Genomic DNA, 12,475 nt, shown 5'->3' on the forward strand with positions numbered 1-12,475 from the left:
CCACAGCTCATTTTAGTCCTCCAGCCAGGTTAATCTAAACACATGAGAACCTCATCTTCGCCCTTTGTTCAGTGAAGAATACTGTGACGTGCACTATAGAGGTGAGTTTGTCATCATTCCAGATATCCAAGTGTTGATACTCATCGATACAGTTTCCATTGAGACAGGACGGTATTATAAACTGAGCAAACTGGCCTGAAAGCTGCAGGTGTACTGTATGTCCAGTGCTTTGTGCTGTGCTGGGTCAGGCTGTTTGAGGGGTGGACATGTGATGGGGGTCCTGATGCATTCATGGTTAAACTGTTTCAAATTATTATGTGACTCAGATTTAAAGTTTAGGCCTAACTACTATACCTCTGTTAAAAAAAACAGTCTTTAAGCATTAGAGGCACATCAAGGCCAGCTCATTTTCATGCAGTCTGTGCAGCACTGCACTGCATTTTATAGAATACTTCATCATGTTTTTATCATGGCTGCACAGGAGCCGTTTCTGAGTTTCAGATGATGAAGATTGTGGTATTTGCACGTCCGTACAGCGCGGTGACAGCTGGGCGAGCAGCAGTCAGAGGCTGCCGCCCTGCGGTGCTGACCGGAAGCGCAACGTGCGCTGTGCGACGTCATCAGCCCGCGCCGCACAGGGGGAACGTGGGAAGGCGAGAAGGCAAGGCAAAGGAGCTGAGCGAGGAGTCCCCACGTGAATCCGTGTGAACATGGCGGCGATTCAAGAGCCGGAGGTCCAGTTCGCACAGAGATTAGCCTCCAACGAGAAACCCATCCGGACCAAAGCGATAAAGAAACTGAGGAAGTACATAACTGTCAGGTCTCAGAAAGCGACAGGTAAGCTAACCTGTCCGCGTTAGCCTGCTAGCTCTGACAGAGCCTGCTAACCGCAGCTCAGAGACTCAGCCAGCTTTAACTTTGCCTGAAAGTGGAAACAAGGCATTAAAGTTTCTAACCGACTAGTTGGCTTTCAAACCAAAAACAGCTGTTTGAAACGGAACTGTTCCCAGTCTGTCGCGGATTTGGGTGTCAGTGAAATAAACGGTAGCTACTGTACACGTGTGGAGGTCAGTTAGCTGTTAGATGAAAGCCTCATTTATTTGTTGCTAGCTAATGTTACCGCTGACCACTAATTAACCGTAGCAAAGACAACCGGAACATGAGCCTTGTTATCTGACTTGTTGCAGCACAACGTAATTTTGTGTTTAAACAGTCAATCAGGTCCGTATCTGGAGATTATGTTCACTGACAGAAGAGATTATTGATTAGTTGTCTAATCTGTGAAATGTACAAGAATAACATCTAGTGTGCTCTGCAGTCAGCAGTTTGTGACTGAGCTGCTGCATCCTGGAAATGTGTCACAGTGCTGCGTCCTCTGTGCAGGTGGATTCACAGGTGATGAGCTGCTCAAGCTGTGGAAGGGTCTGTTCTACTGCCTGTGGATGCAGGACAAACCGCTGCTCCAGGTGTGTTTCACTGCTGTCCGTGTGTTTGAATTACAGACCTTCATACTGTCCTCTGTCCTCAGCTGACAGCACCTCTCAGCATTATATCTCTTTCCATTCAGTTGAAGTGCTGTTAAAAACACTCACACACCCACAGACGCTGCAGCGAAGTGTTCGATGCCTGACTGGTGATGTCTTCTTTGCGTCTGGATGAAACATTGCACAGTGTTTTGTTCTCCATGTACAGTTTGTTTTTGTGCCAACCTTCTTACAGAATAACATCTGCTGTATTTGTAAAAAAGGACTTCCTCCAAGCTCAAAGCATAAAAGACGACTGTCCATAACAAATCAGAAATAATACAAAACACAGAAAAACTGCAAATCTTCACATTCGAGAGGCTGCAACCAGTGACTGTTGCTGAGCTTATGGTTGCAGTGATTATCTTATTATCAATGACTGTTCAATTAATGTCGATGAATTAATGGCTTGAGGGACTGATTATGAGCTGGAAATAAATATGCTGAATGTTTTAATAGAAAAGAAATATTAAAAAAAGATTTTCCACACTGGTCTTGATAAAATCGTCAAAGTGATCTGCATATGTTCGTCATGAATGTTTAAACGTGGCTGTGATGGCGTTCAGTCCGTCTCTCCTCCTTGATGACATGTTTCATGCAGTCTTAACTTTCCCTCCTCAGGAGGAGCTTTCGAAGCAGATCTCTAGCCTGATCCACAGCTTCCAGGATGTAGATGGACGTAAGTCTCCCACGTGTGATTTAATGTCATGTGATTTAGTGACAGCATGATGATGATGATGATGATGGTGATCGTGATGTAGGTGTGCTGTTCCCTGCAGAGTTGTTGTATCTGGAGAGCTTCCTGCAGACCATCAAAAGAGAGTGGACAGGTATCGACAGGCTGCGGATGGACAAGTTCTTCCAGGTGAGTGTGAGGATGAGTTTTACCTGTAAAAGCAGCTGTTGCTTCTCTCTGGACTCACTGAACTCACTCTCCCTGTCTTTCTCCCTGTCTGTCTGTCTCTGTCTGTCTCTCCCTGTCTGTCTATCTGTCTTTCTCTCCCTGTCTGTCTGTCTGTCTGTCTGTCTGTCTGTCTGTCTCTCCCTGTCTGTCTCTTCCTGTCTGTCTCCCTGTCTGTCTCCTTGTCTGTCTCTCATTGTCTGTCTGTCTCTCCCTGTCTGTCTCTCTCCCTGACTGTCCCTCTGTCTCTCTGTCTGTCTCTCCTTGTCCGTCTGTCTCTCTCTCTCCCTTTCCGTCTGTCTCTGTCTCTCCCTGTCTGACTCTCCCCGTCTGTCCCTCCTTGTCTGTCTGTCTCTGTCTGTCTCTCCTTATTGGCCTGTCTCTCTGTCTGTCTCTCCGTTTGTCTGTCTCTCTGTTTGTCTACCCCTGTCTGTCTGTCTCTGTCTGTCTCTCCTTGTCTGTCTGTCTTTGTCTGTGTCTCTCTATCTGTCTTTCCCTGTCTGTCTCTCCTTGTCTGTCTGTCTCTGTCTGTCTCTCCTTGTTGGTCTGTCTCTCCCTGTTTGTCTCACCCTGTTTGTCTCTCCGTTTGTCTGTCTCTCTCTGTCTGTCTCTCCTTGTCTGCCTGTCTTTGTCTGTGTCTCTCTGTCTGTCTCTCCGTGTTTGTCTGTCTCTCCCTGTTTGTCTCTCTGTCGGTCTCACACTGTCTGCCTGTCTGTCCCTCAGCTGGTTCGCTTCGTGTTCAGACAGACGTTTGAGATGCTGAAGAGGAGGACCTGGGACAGCAGGTAATGCATGAAGACGTTGTCTTCAGAGCCTTTGTGCTCCTGTCGCTTTGAATGGACTGATTGTGTTTTCTGTGCCCTCAGTGTGGTCTCCAGGTTTCTGGAGCTGCTGTCAGCACAGGTCCTGCAGAGCAGCGGCGATGCTCCCATCGGGCTGCAGTTCCACATCCTGGACCTTTACATGAGCGAACTGGCCGCCGTGGGTTCAGCAGAGGTAAGACATTGCTGTTCTCAAGACTTCCTGGAATCAGCCTTTAATGACAGGCGTGTGGGTTCAGGCTGTAATTTGTGGCTGTAATGGAGGAGGTTTGTTCCATGGGTCCGTTCAAGGTTGGAGTGGTCCCTCATTAATCCTCTCTAATGCTATTAAAAGCCCTTTTTTGCTCGTGTTGAGTTCTTGGACTGGATTAATGATGAAGGTAGAAAATGGTCATGCAGCCGCAGAGGAAGGTTACATTGGGATGCTGTTGCAGCGTTTCGTTATGATGGAATACATGAGCGGTGTTTTGATCCACACGTGGTTTTTCTTCTCTCCTCACAGCTCACCGCTGATCAGAACTTGATCTTCATTCAGCCGTTCTGCAAAACAGCAGCCAAAACCAAAGAGTGAGTCCACATCCGCTTGATTTATTGTGATGCTGCCTGGGGTCCACCCGCTCACCGTGTCACGTGTTGCTTCTTTTGATGTCTGTCTCCCCAGCCGGGTTCTTTTCAGAGCCGTCTGCAGCAGCATCTTCAGCACCATTATCAACCAGGCTCCCTTCGCTATCGAAGATCTGATGAAGGAGGTGGAAGCAGCTGGGGCCTCGGACTCAGACTCAGGACAGGCTTCTGAAGAAGACGACGAAGAAGACCGACTGAAAGGGAAACCATCGGGCAAAGCAGTCGTCAGGAAGAAGACAGTGAAGCAGATTAACGGTACAGCAGGTCCAGAACAATTACACATACAGATTTACTAATTACCAAAGGGTGTTTTAGTATTTTTAATGAGAGTTAAGCTGTGCTGATGTGTTCAGGCGATAAATCAAACCAAGAGGAGGAGGAAGAAGATGACGACGAGGGAGATGAGGATGATGATGATGAGCTTCACTTGGAGGACTCTGACACAGAGGCACCATGTGACGATGACATCGGACCCGTCCTACAGGTGAGGGCTTTCTCTTTTTACGCCCAGATGAACGTCTGCACACTCGGTTCTGCATGTTAAAAACTTTCTAAACTGTCATCATTGTTACATTAAATTCTCTGCTTCCTGGTGTCTGTTGGTCGTATGAGCTGTGAGATGTGGCACACGTGATGGCGACGGCTTGTTTTTAATGAGGCGTTTGTTCTTTTGTAGTTTGACTATACGGCTCTGGCAGACAAGCTGTTTGAGTTAGCCAGTCGGAGCAACACACCGAGCCACAACAGACAGAGACTCTACAAGATCATCAAAGTGTGAGTCCAGGCTCTGTCTGTCTGTCTGCCTGTACCCTGTCTGTCTGTCTGTCTGCCTGTTTGTACCCTGCCTGTCTGTCTGTCTGCCTGTCTGTCCCCTGCCTGTCTGCCTGTCTGTACCCTGTCTGTCTGATTGTCTGTCTGTCTGCCTGTATCCTGCCTGTCTGTCTGTCTGCCTGTATCCTGCCTGTCTGTCTGTCTGTACTCTGCCTGTCTGTCCGTCATGTTTTCATAACCAAAACTAAGAACACAAGAACCCAGTTGTACAGGACCAGAACTGAAAGACTTCATGTGTTAATCTGTTTCTTAATAGATCTGTTAATCCATTTAATCTAGCTAGAATAAAACCAAAACGGCAAACCAAAACCGCTTAAAGATCAATAATTCAAATATAATTTCATTATTAAAAACATTTACATTTGTTTAAAGAAATCTGGGATCATCAAACCCTTGAAATGTTCATGTATTACCACGTGTAACACGGCAGAAGCTAGAAACTTCTTTCCACGTTCACCAAAACAGCAGTATGTGGGTGTGGGGGTGTTATTTTAAACAGATTATTTTCTGCACACCAGCTTCAGCGTCTTTAAAAAGGAAATCAGATGCATTCATTCATCACAAACTCAGCTCTACTGCTCCCAGAGCTTTGGCTGAGGTCGTATTTATAGATGAAGATGGAGGGAATGATCACTGCACAGTATTTCCTGCTCTGCTGCACAGCAGCCAATCAGCATTCAGTCAGCACAGTGGCGTGTGAGGCAGTTTCACCTTCTGAGCTGCTGAGGAGGTTCTTGCCTTCAGTCGTGAACCTTTGTTCCATCTAATGCAGCAGTTGTACCTGCGCTGTTTGTCCTGCTGCTAACACATCTTCCTTCTCCTCCTCTCTCGCCTGGCTTCGTGCTGAACGGCAGACTGCGTGACCTCAGCGAAGGTAGGAGCTGACGATCGTGCCGCCTTTCCTCACGCCGATGAAAACGCAATCGTTGCCGTTGAACTCGGACCTCGTCCCGTCTCACTCTGTCTCTCCCTCTCAGGCGTCTTCCCTCAGGATGAGTATCCAGAGGAGGTCTCCACTGACGAGGACGATGACATGTTCGCCAGCAGGAAGAGGATGAAGAGGGGTGGACGCGTGGAGGAGGATGAGGAGGGAGCGCCAGCATCCAAGAAAAGTAAAGGTATCTGATGTTGGTGCGTTTATCTCGTGTAATGCTTTAAAATCTGAAACAGACAAAAACAGCAGCTGAACACAAATACGATGGTTAGATAAATAAATAAAATACATGATCATCAAGCTTACCTGGAAACGCTGGCAGGACTGATCGCTAACAAGCAGACAGGTGTTGTTTGAGCTCTTATATTAACACGGAGGAACGCAGCAGGACGACTGCAGCCGCTTTCAGCAGGACACTCTGATTAATGCAGAAAACATGATCGCATCAGTATTCTGATCATCAGGCTGAGCTCCCTGCATGTTAGTGTCAGTGAATGACAAACATCAGGAAGCCCTGTCGTGCTTTAAAGTTTTCATGCAGTCGAAGTGGAAGCCCGTTAGCTGATAGCGTTAGCACTGAACCCTCTAGACATAATTTTACACTCAGTTTTCTTTCAGCTGCTTCGCTTCAGCGTCCTTCTCCATCCTCAGACCCTCGAGTCAGAGCGCCACAAAAAGACCAATTAAGAGTGAGAAATGTCAGAAACCTCAGGAAGTCATATTCTGGACAAAACTACAGCTAGCTCTTAAACACATTGTGACCTCACCTGTCGGCTGTCATCGATGCTTTCAGCAGCCAATCAGGAGAGACGCTGCTCAGGATTTGCTAACTGAACTATGAGCAGGACACACACACTTTATTCCTCTGAATGTGAGGAGATGTGAGGTTTTCACACCACAGATAATGAACAAAGGCATTAAAACATGAGACTCATGTAAGTCTGTTATAGGAAGTGAGTGTGAGGAGTGAGTCTTTTATTTCTCCTAATCGTTGGTAAAATATCACTTATAATAACGATGAAAAATTTAATAAAAACTAAAATATCTATAGGAAAGAAAAAGAATGAGCCACAAGCACATGATAAATTAAAATAACAAGGTTTCCACAAGTAGCACATTGAACCTTTACTGGTTTCCAGGCTTTCCTCCTCCTGCAGATGAATGTGAAAGCAACCTTTTGGTGTCAAACTCTGCACATCCATCGTTCTGCACAGTGAAGATCAAACATCACAGTGAAGTAATGACGGGAATTATTGAGCAGCCGGCCACTTTGAGTTATTTTTCTAAAGCGCATCCATAGTTTCAGCCATGTTTCCAACTGTGTAACAGGTAGATGTTTTCCAGCTTTCAGTGAGCACGACATCAGACCTGTGATGTGAACAGTGAACAGACCTGACATTTGGGTGATGATTCAGAGGTCAGGACCTGGCCTCACATACTGGGCCTTTTAAACATTTAAAGGACTATTCTGGATTTATTACTGCAGTGATTTGACCCTTTCAGAAACTGCATCAACACCCCACAAGTACAATTTACACTGATGCTCAACAAAGTGCCGCATCTGGTCCTTGAGGCTGTTTTTTCTCAGAAATAAATTGAACTTGCAAAGGTTTCCGTCTAATTACGAGAAACTTGTCCCGTGTGAAAAGTATTTGATGTTGAACTGAAGTGGTCTGTGTCTCTGCTGCTTCAGGGAAGAAAAAGAAGGCTTCAAAACTCAACAAGCAAAGTGAGCACTCGGCTGAAGCTGAAAGTGAACCCGCCGACCTCACTGTGAATGATGAAAACAAAAAGAAAAAGAGGAAGAGGAAGAAGAAGAAGAAGAAAGCAGCGCAGGGTGGAGGCGAGGGTGGTGAAAATGCAGAGAGGTGCGAACAGGAGCAGATTGTGGGTCCAATTAAAGAGACCGAAGGTTCACAGAAGGAGTCTGTAAACATCTCAGAAGCAGCTCCTCCAGAGGGTCAGTCAGAAACTCTGCTCCTCTCTGAGGCGAAGAAGCAGCCTTCGGTCACAGTCACACCGACGCCAGGCACGACCGGCAACGAGGAGCAATCTGAAAAGTCCTCAAAGAACAAGGAGACTTCTGAGCTGACAGCAGCAGAGGAGCAGCAGACTCCCGCGAGAACAGAGACGCCCGGCGACGCTGCAGCCTCAACGAAGAAGAAGAAAAGGAAGAAGGCCCTGAAGGCGAAGTTAGAAAAGGGGTTAGAAGACGGGACTGTGGCCGAATCACAGCTCAGTGCAGAAGCAGAGAGCACACCTGTCGGTAGTGAGGAGCCCACACCTGAGGCCGATACCACAACCCCCGGCAAGAAGAAGAAGAAGGGCCTGAATCTGCAGCAGGTGGAGGGTGACCCAGCGCTTAATGGTGTGAGCGCAGAAGAAGCTTCTACAACTGCAGCCAAGAAGAAGAGTAAGAAAAAGAACCTCAAGGCTGATGAAGCGACAAAGGTGGAGGCTGATACACAGGTGGAGGTGGAGGGACCACACACTGATGCTGAAATCACTTCAGTTGGCGAGGAAGCGTCACCAGATGCCTCCGCGGTGCAGAAGAAGACAAAGAAAAAGAACAAGCTGGAGGACACGACACCTGAAGCTTCGCCTGCAGACGAAAGTGCTGCAACTCCGCTGAAGACGAAAAGGAAAGGGAATCAAAAAGAGTCAGAAACCACGCAGGTGGCGGACGCCGAGAAACGGCTGATCGGCATGACAACGCCAGCAAAGAAGAAGAAAACGAAGCCGGCGGCAGCCCAGGTGGAGGAGATCGAAGATCAAACCCAGGTGCAGGTGGTTGGCGGTGAGGATGCTGAGCTCCCGCAGGACAAAGCCCAGGTCGTCTCCCCCTCCAGGAAATCAGCCAGGAAGAAAAGAAAGATCCCTGTCGTGTTTGAGTTCGAGGCCGATGAGGTGGAGGCGGTGGCATCCATCAACGGCCTCACTGAAGAAGAGACCGTCGCCAAGAAGACGAAGCTCGTCAGTGTGAGTACTTTATGAGGTTGGATGTTTCAGATGAGATCAGAATTAATTTAACACTGAGGCATCATTAACGTCTAAAACTGATCTTCCATTTCAGGATGCCGCAGAGCTGTCTACACCCCTGAGCACGAAAAAGCCACAAAAGAAGGCGAAGACTCCCTCTGGGTCAGCGCCTGACTTCATCACCTTTCAGAGCGACGCTGCAGTCCCGATGCCACTCTTTTACAAAACCAAGGGACGCCCCAGCACCCCGCGGGCCAGCAAGAAGGTAAAAGTGATGAACTAAACATCAGAGAGTTGCTTCATGCAGACTACAACAGATCGTTTTCAGGTGTCTCTGAAAACCAGGACAAAAGATCCAACATGAATTCACTCCATGCTGCTCCTGACTCTCCGTAAAGCCTTTTCTTTTACATGGACCGTCATGACAGGTCTTAAAAAAAGCTAAAGAAATGCAAATGGAGTTCTACTGTAATAAATTAAATTAATCTACTGTTGTGAGAGAGATTTGAATGTACGATAACTTCATTATACTGTCAACTCATTGGTTTCCCAGTCTATGATGGCTGTTTGCATTTTTCAAGAGAATCTAGTAATTCTGCTCTGTAGACAAGTGTTTCCCAACCTAAATCTCAGGCATTGCTGCATAATTAATACCATGATAATAATAATTATGCTACACAAAAGAACATTTATTTCATCTGTCTATCACAAGCTAACTTCAACCAATCAAATCAACAAACCATACGACCCGTCAGGGGAAGAGCGAAAACATCTTTTCTGTGGACAAAAAAGCCTTCGGTGCTGTCCTTTGCTCTTCTTTCATTGAAGAAAAACTCTCCAGCTCTGATAAAACTGATGCTACAGCAGCATCTACGCTAACCTCTTCAGGAGCCGCCATTGTTTTCGAATGAACAATCGCACTGAAACAACGCCCCTTTTTGCAAGTAGTTCCTCGTAGGACACTGATTGGTCCAAACTGCTGTGGTTTGGCCACAAATGCATAGCTTGAAACCTGGAAAGATGGATTCTCAGCTTTTATGATCTTGTGAGTCCAGCTTCCTCGCATGGTAGCATTTTAGCGGTCATGAGCCAAGCAATTGCGAGCCACCTTAACGATGATTAAATAGACTGCGCAGCTGCTTTATTCAATCATTGAACTCACAGAAGTGTGAATGTCAATAAAGAGCCCAATCACAGGCTCAACAGAGTTTTTTTTTTCTTTCTAAAGCAGGGCTACACACAGTTAAATGAACAGCCATTCAACTGAATACAGGCCAACACAGTACCCCTGCAAAAAATAGCCCCTATGTAAAGCTTATTGATACAGATGAATTTCTCCCCTTGGGATCAATAAAGGTCATTTCTTATCACTAAAGGGATGATTGAACTCTGTGGTAACCTCTTAGGCTACAGTTGGTTCTGTTTTTGAACAGTTATGAGTTGAAGGTACCCAGTTTTTGACTAGACGTGAAGCTATGGTGCAGTGTTTTGATGGAAGTTCCCTGTTTAGAGCAAACGGGTGATGACATGCACAACCCTTCTCCCGGTCAAGCGCTGTTATACCTGATCGACAGTAGGTGACGCTAACGTGCCAAGAAACGTAGCCAATGTAGCACAAGAAAAGGGAAGAAGACTGCAAGATAGCAAATAATGCTAAAATAAATAATCTTGCAACTATCATAAAAAATGCTTACAGCTATCTTAATCCCTTAATTGTCACATACAGTCACACTTAGTACCCAGTGGACAGCCGCTGTGCAGCACACAGGATCCTTCTCCAGGTTTAAGCCAGTGTGTTTGTTGGGGGCACTGATGGAGGTTTGGCCTAAGGTACATGCTCTGATGGCGGAGACGCCTGAGTCCTTTCTTTCCCGTCAATGACGGAATACAAATAGAATCTAAGAGCTCAGGAATAACGATCATTTGTATTGAAGCGTTCTGGAGTGGAAAAAAAAGCAGTAACAGAAAAGCAAAGGTGATCAGACGGAGTCAAAGATTTTATCCCACTTAGAAACTGATTCTTTCTCACTTGGCTGCTAAGAAAACTTTGTGAAGCGTCGAATCAATCCAGACCTCTTCGTCAGCGCAGGTCTGCCGTTCTCTGATGCTTGTGACCGTGTGCGACTTCTCCTCTGTGTTTTCATTCCACAGAAGATTCAGACTCCAAAATCAGAATCCAAGAAGGTGACCTTCGGCCTCAAGAACAACAAGACAGCTGGTAAGAAACCGGATGCGTTTGATCGCAGATGGTCAACGTGTATCTCAGTGTTGCAGAGTGCGGGCTGGGCAATTCACTGGACTTTGCACCAGGTTGTGACTCATTTCTTCTCACTTTGACCCAGAAGTGGCCTCTGTGAGGGAACAGTCATTAGAAACAGTTTGATGCCCGAGTGACTCTTACAAAAGCAGCCAGCAGTGTAATTACCAAAGGCTTTACAGGTTTTTCTTGACTTTGGTGACTGTGGACAGAAGCCTCAGTGTTTGCCTGGACATTTCCCAAGAGAAAGGACTGACAGTCATGTGTTTGTGTCTGTGTAGCAGAAAGTGAGATGTCAGACAAACGCTGGAGCATGTTCGTCCACTTCATACCAGAAAATAAGATTAAATGGCCCTAAAATAACTCCTAGTTGCAGCAGAGTACACGTTCAGAATCTGTCCGGAACAAAACGGTGGCAGTCATTGCAGCTGTGAGTGAAGTGATCTTTGCAATTTTGCAAGCTCATTCAGTAACCATGGTAGCACACAGGCATGTCATAAAAGGTCACCTAAACTGAACAAAACAATTTGTGTTCAGCTGGATTTGGTTGGGGCGCTGCAGGCGTCTCAGAGCTTACTGAGAAACACAGAAGCAGTAATAGTACTAGTTAGCCTCAGTAGTCCATCATACAGGCACACATAGCAGTTCTGGAGCTTTCAGTCATCACATGATCTTCAGCTGGCATCATGCAACAGTTTAATCACCTTTCAGCTGTTTGTTGTGTACGATTAAAAAACCCTGGATGATAGTTGTGGAAATCAATGACAATCTGCTGCTGTTGCTCTATGTCGTGTGCAGAGTTTAGGAAGACTGATCGCAGCCTGCTGGTGAGTCCAGACGGGTCGTCACGAGTGCCCTTTGACCCGGAGCAGAAACCCAAGTTTGGGGTGTTGAAGTCTCCGGCCACACCCCTCTCCACCAGAGTCAAAAAGACCCCCGGCAGCACCAGGAAGACCAGCTCCAGCACTCCAAAGAGTGCGCCTAAACGCCGACCCTCCGCCGCAGACTTCTTCTGACAGACTGGGTGCAACGCTGTCTGTGAGCTCTTTGATAGACTGATTTCAAACACGTCATGTTTTGGAGAGATGTATAGAAGTATTTTTATGTTCATCTGACATCAGTGTTGCTTTCTGCCTCTTCGAGTGACTCCAGCTTTTAATAAAGTTACTCATTCCAGTTTTTCCAATTTTATCCGATTTTCAGCTTCTGTGTGGTTGAATTTGATATTTCAGTCATTTCACCGCAAAGTTTAAACAAATGAGATAAACGTTACGAAATAAGTGATTTTCTCATCAGGAAACTGTGGTCTTGAGTGGGCAGGATTCAGTCACACATGCAGGCGAACGAGCATCACCTGTCGGGGGTGAAATACCTGTCAAAGTTCACCGAAGTTGCACATTTGAGCTTCTCAAACTTCCCACGTGTGAGCCTGCAAAGCCCGGCCCAGACTCCCTCTGATTGGCTCGTGAACATCTGCAAACTTTGACCTTCTGGTAGCGGTAGAGGGAAAGTCAGGCAATCACTGAAGTCTTCATCCTCTGGGGACCATGAATGTGTGTATAAAATGTCACGGCCATCCAGCCAATGGTTGTAGCCCTGTAGCAT

General features: G+C 46.5%; 1 protein-coding gene across 3 annotated transcripts; it reads left to right on the forward strand.

Moving 5' to 3' along the window:
* Nucleotides 1-660: 660 nt before the first annotated feature.
* Nucleotides 661-12,060, forward strand: rrp1 (ribosomal RNA processing 1). 3 transcript variants are annotated; one of them, XM_041950633.1, is made up of 16 exons: nucleotides 661-837; nucleotides 1,384-1,466; nucleotides 2,145-2,202; nucleotides 2,303-2,388; nucleotides 3,148-3,209; nucleotides 3,291-3,420; nucleotides 3,748-3,812; nucleotides 3,907-4,133; nucleotides 4,223-4,353; nucleotides 4,546-4,643; nucleotides 5,555-5,574; nucleotides 5,678-5,818; nucleotides 7,328-8,613; nucleotides 8,708-8,878; nucleotides 10,765-10,831; nucleotides 11,669-12,060. In XM_041950633.1, the coding sequence occupies exons 1-16, from the start codon at nucleotides 711-713 to the stop codon at nucleotides 11,884-11,886; spliced, it is 2,970 nt and encodes a 989-aa protein (XP_041806567.1). In that variant the 5' UTR covers nucleotides 661-710; the 3' UTR covers nucleotides 11,887-12,060. The 3 variants fall into 3 exon arrangements, with proteins under 3 accessions (XP_041806567.1, XP_041806569.1, XP_041806570.1); XM_041950635.1 differs by having other exon boundaries at nucleotides 5,678-5,812; XM_041950636.1 differs by having other exon boundaries at nucleotides 3,907-4,124.
* The last annotated feature ends 415 nt before the right edge of the window (nucleotides 12,061-12,475 follow it).

This window comes from Chelmon rostratus, chromosome 13 (assembly GCF_017976325.1).
Source record: "Chelmon rostratus isolate fCheRos1 chromosome 13, fCheRos1.pri, whole genome shotgun sequence".
In the NCBI taxonomy this organism is placed as follows: domain Eukaryota; kingdom Metazoa; phylum Chordata; class Actinopteri; order Chaetodontiformes; family Chaetodontidae; genus Chelmon; species Chelmon rostratus.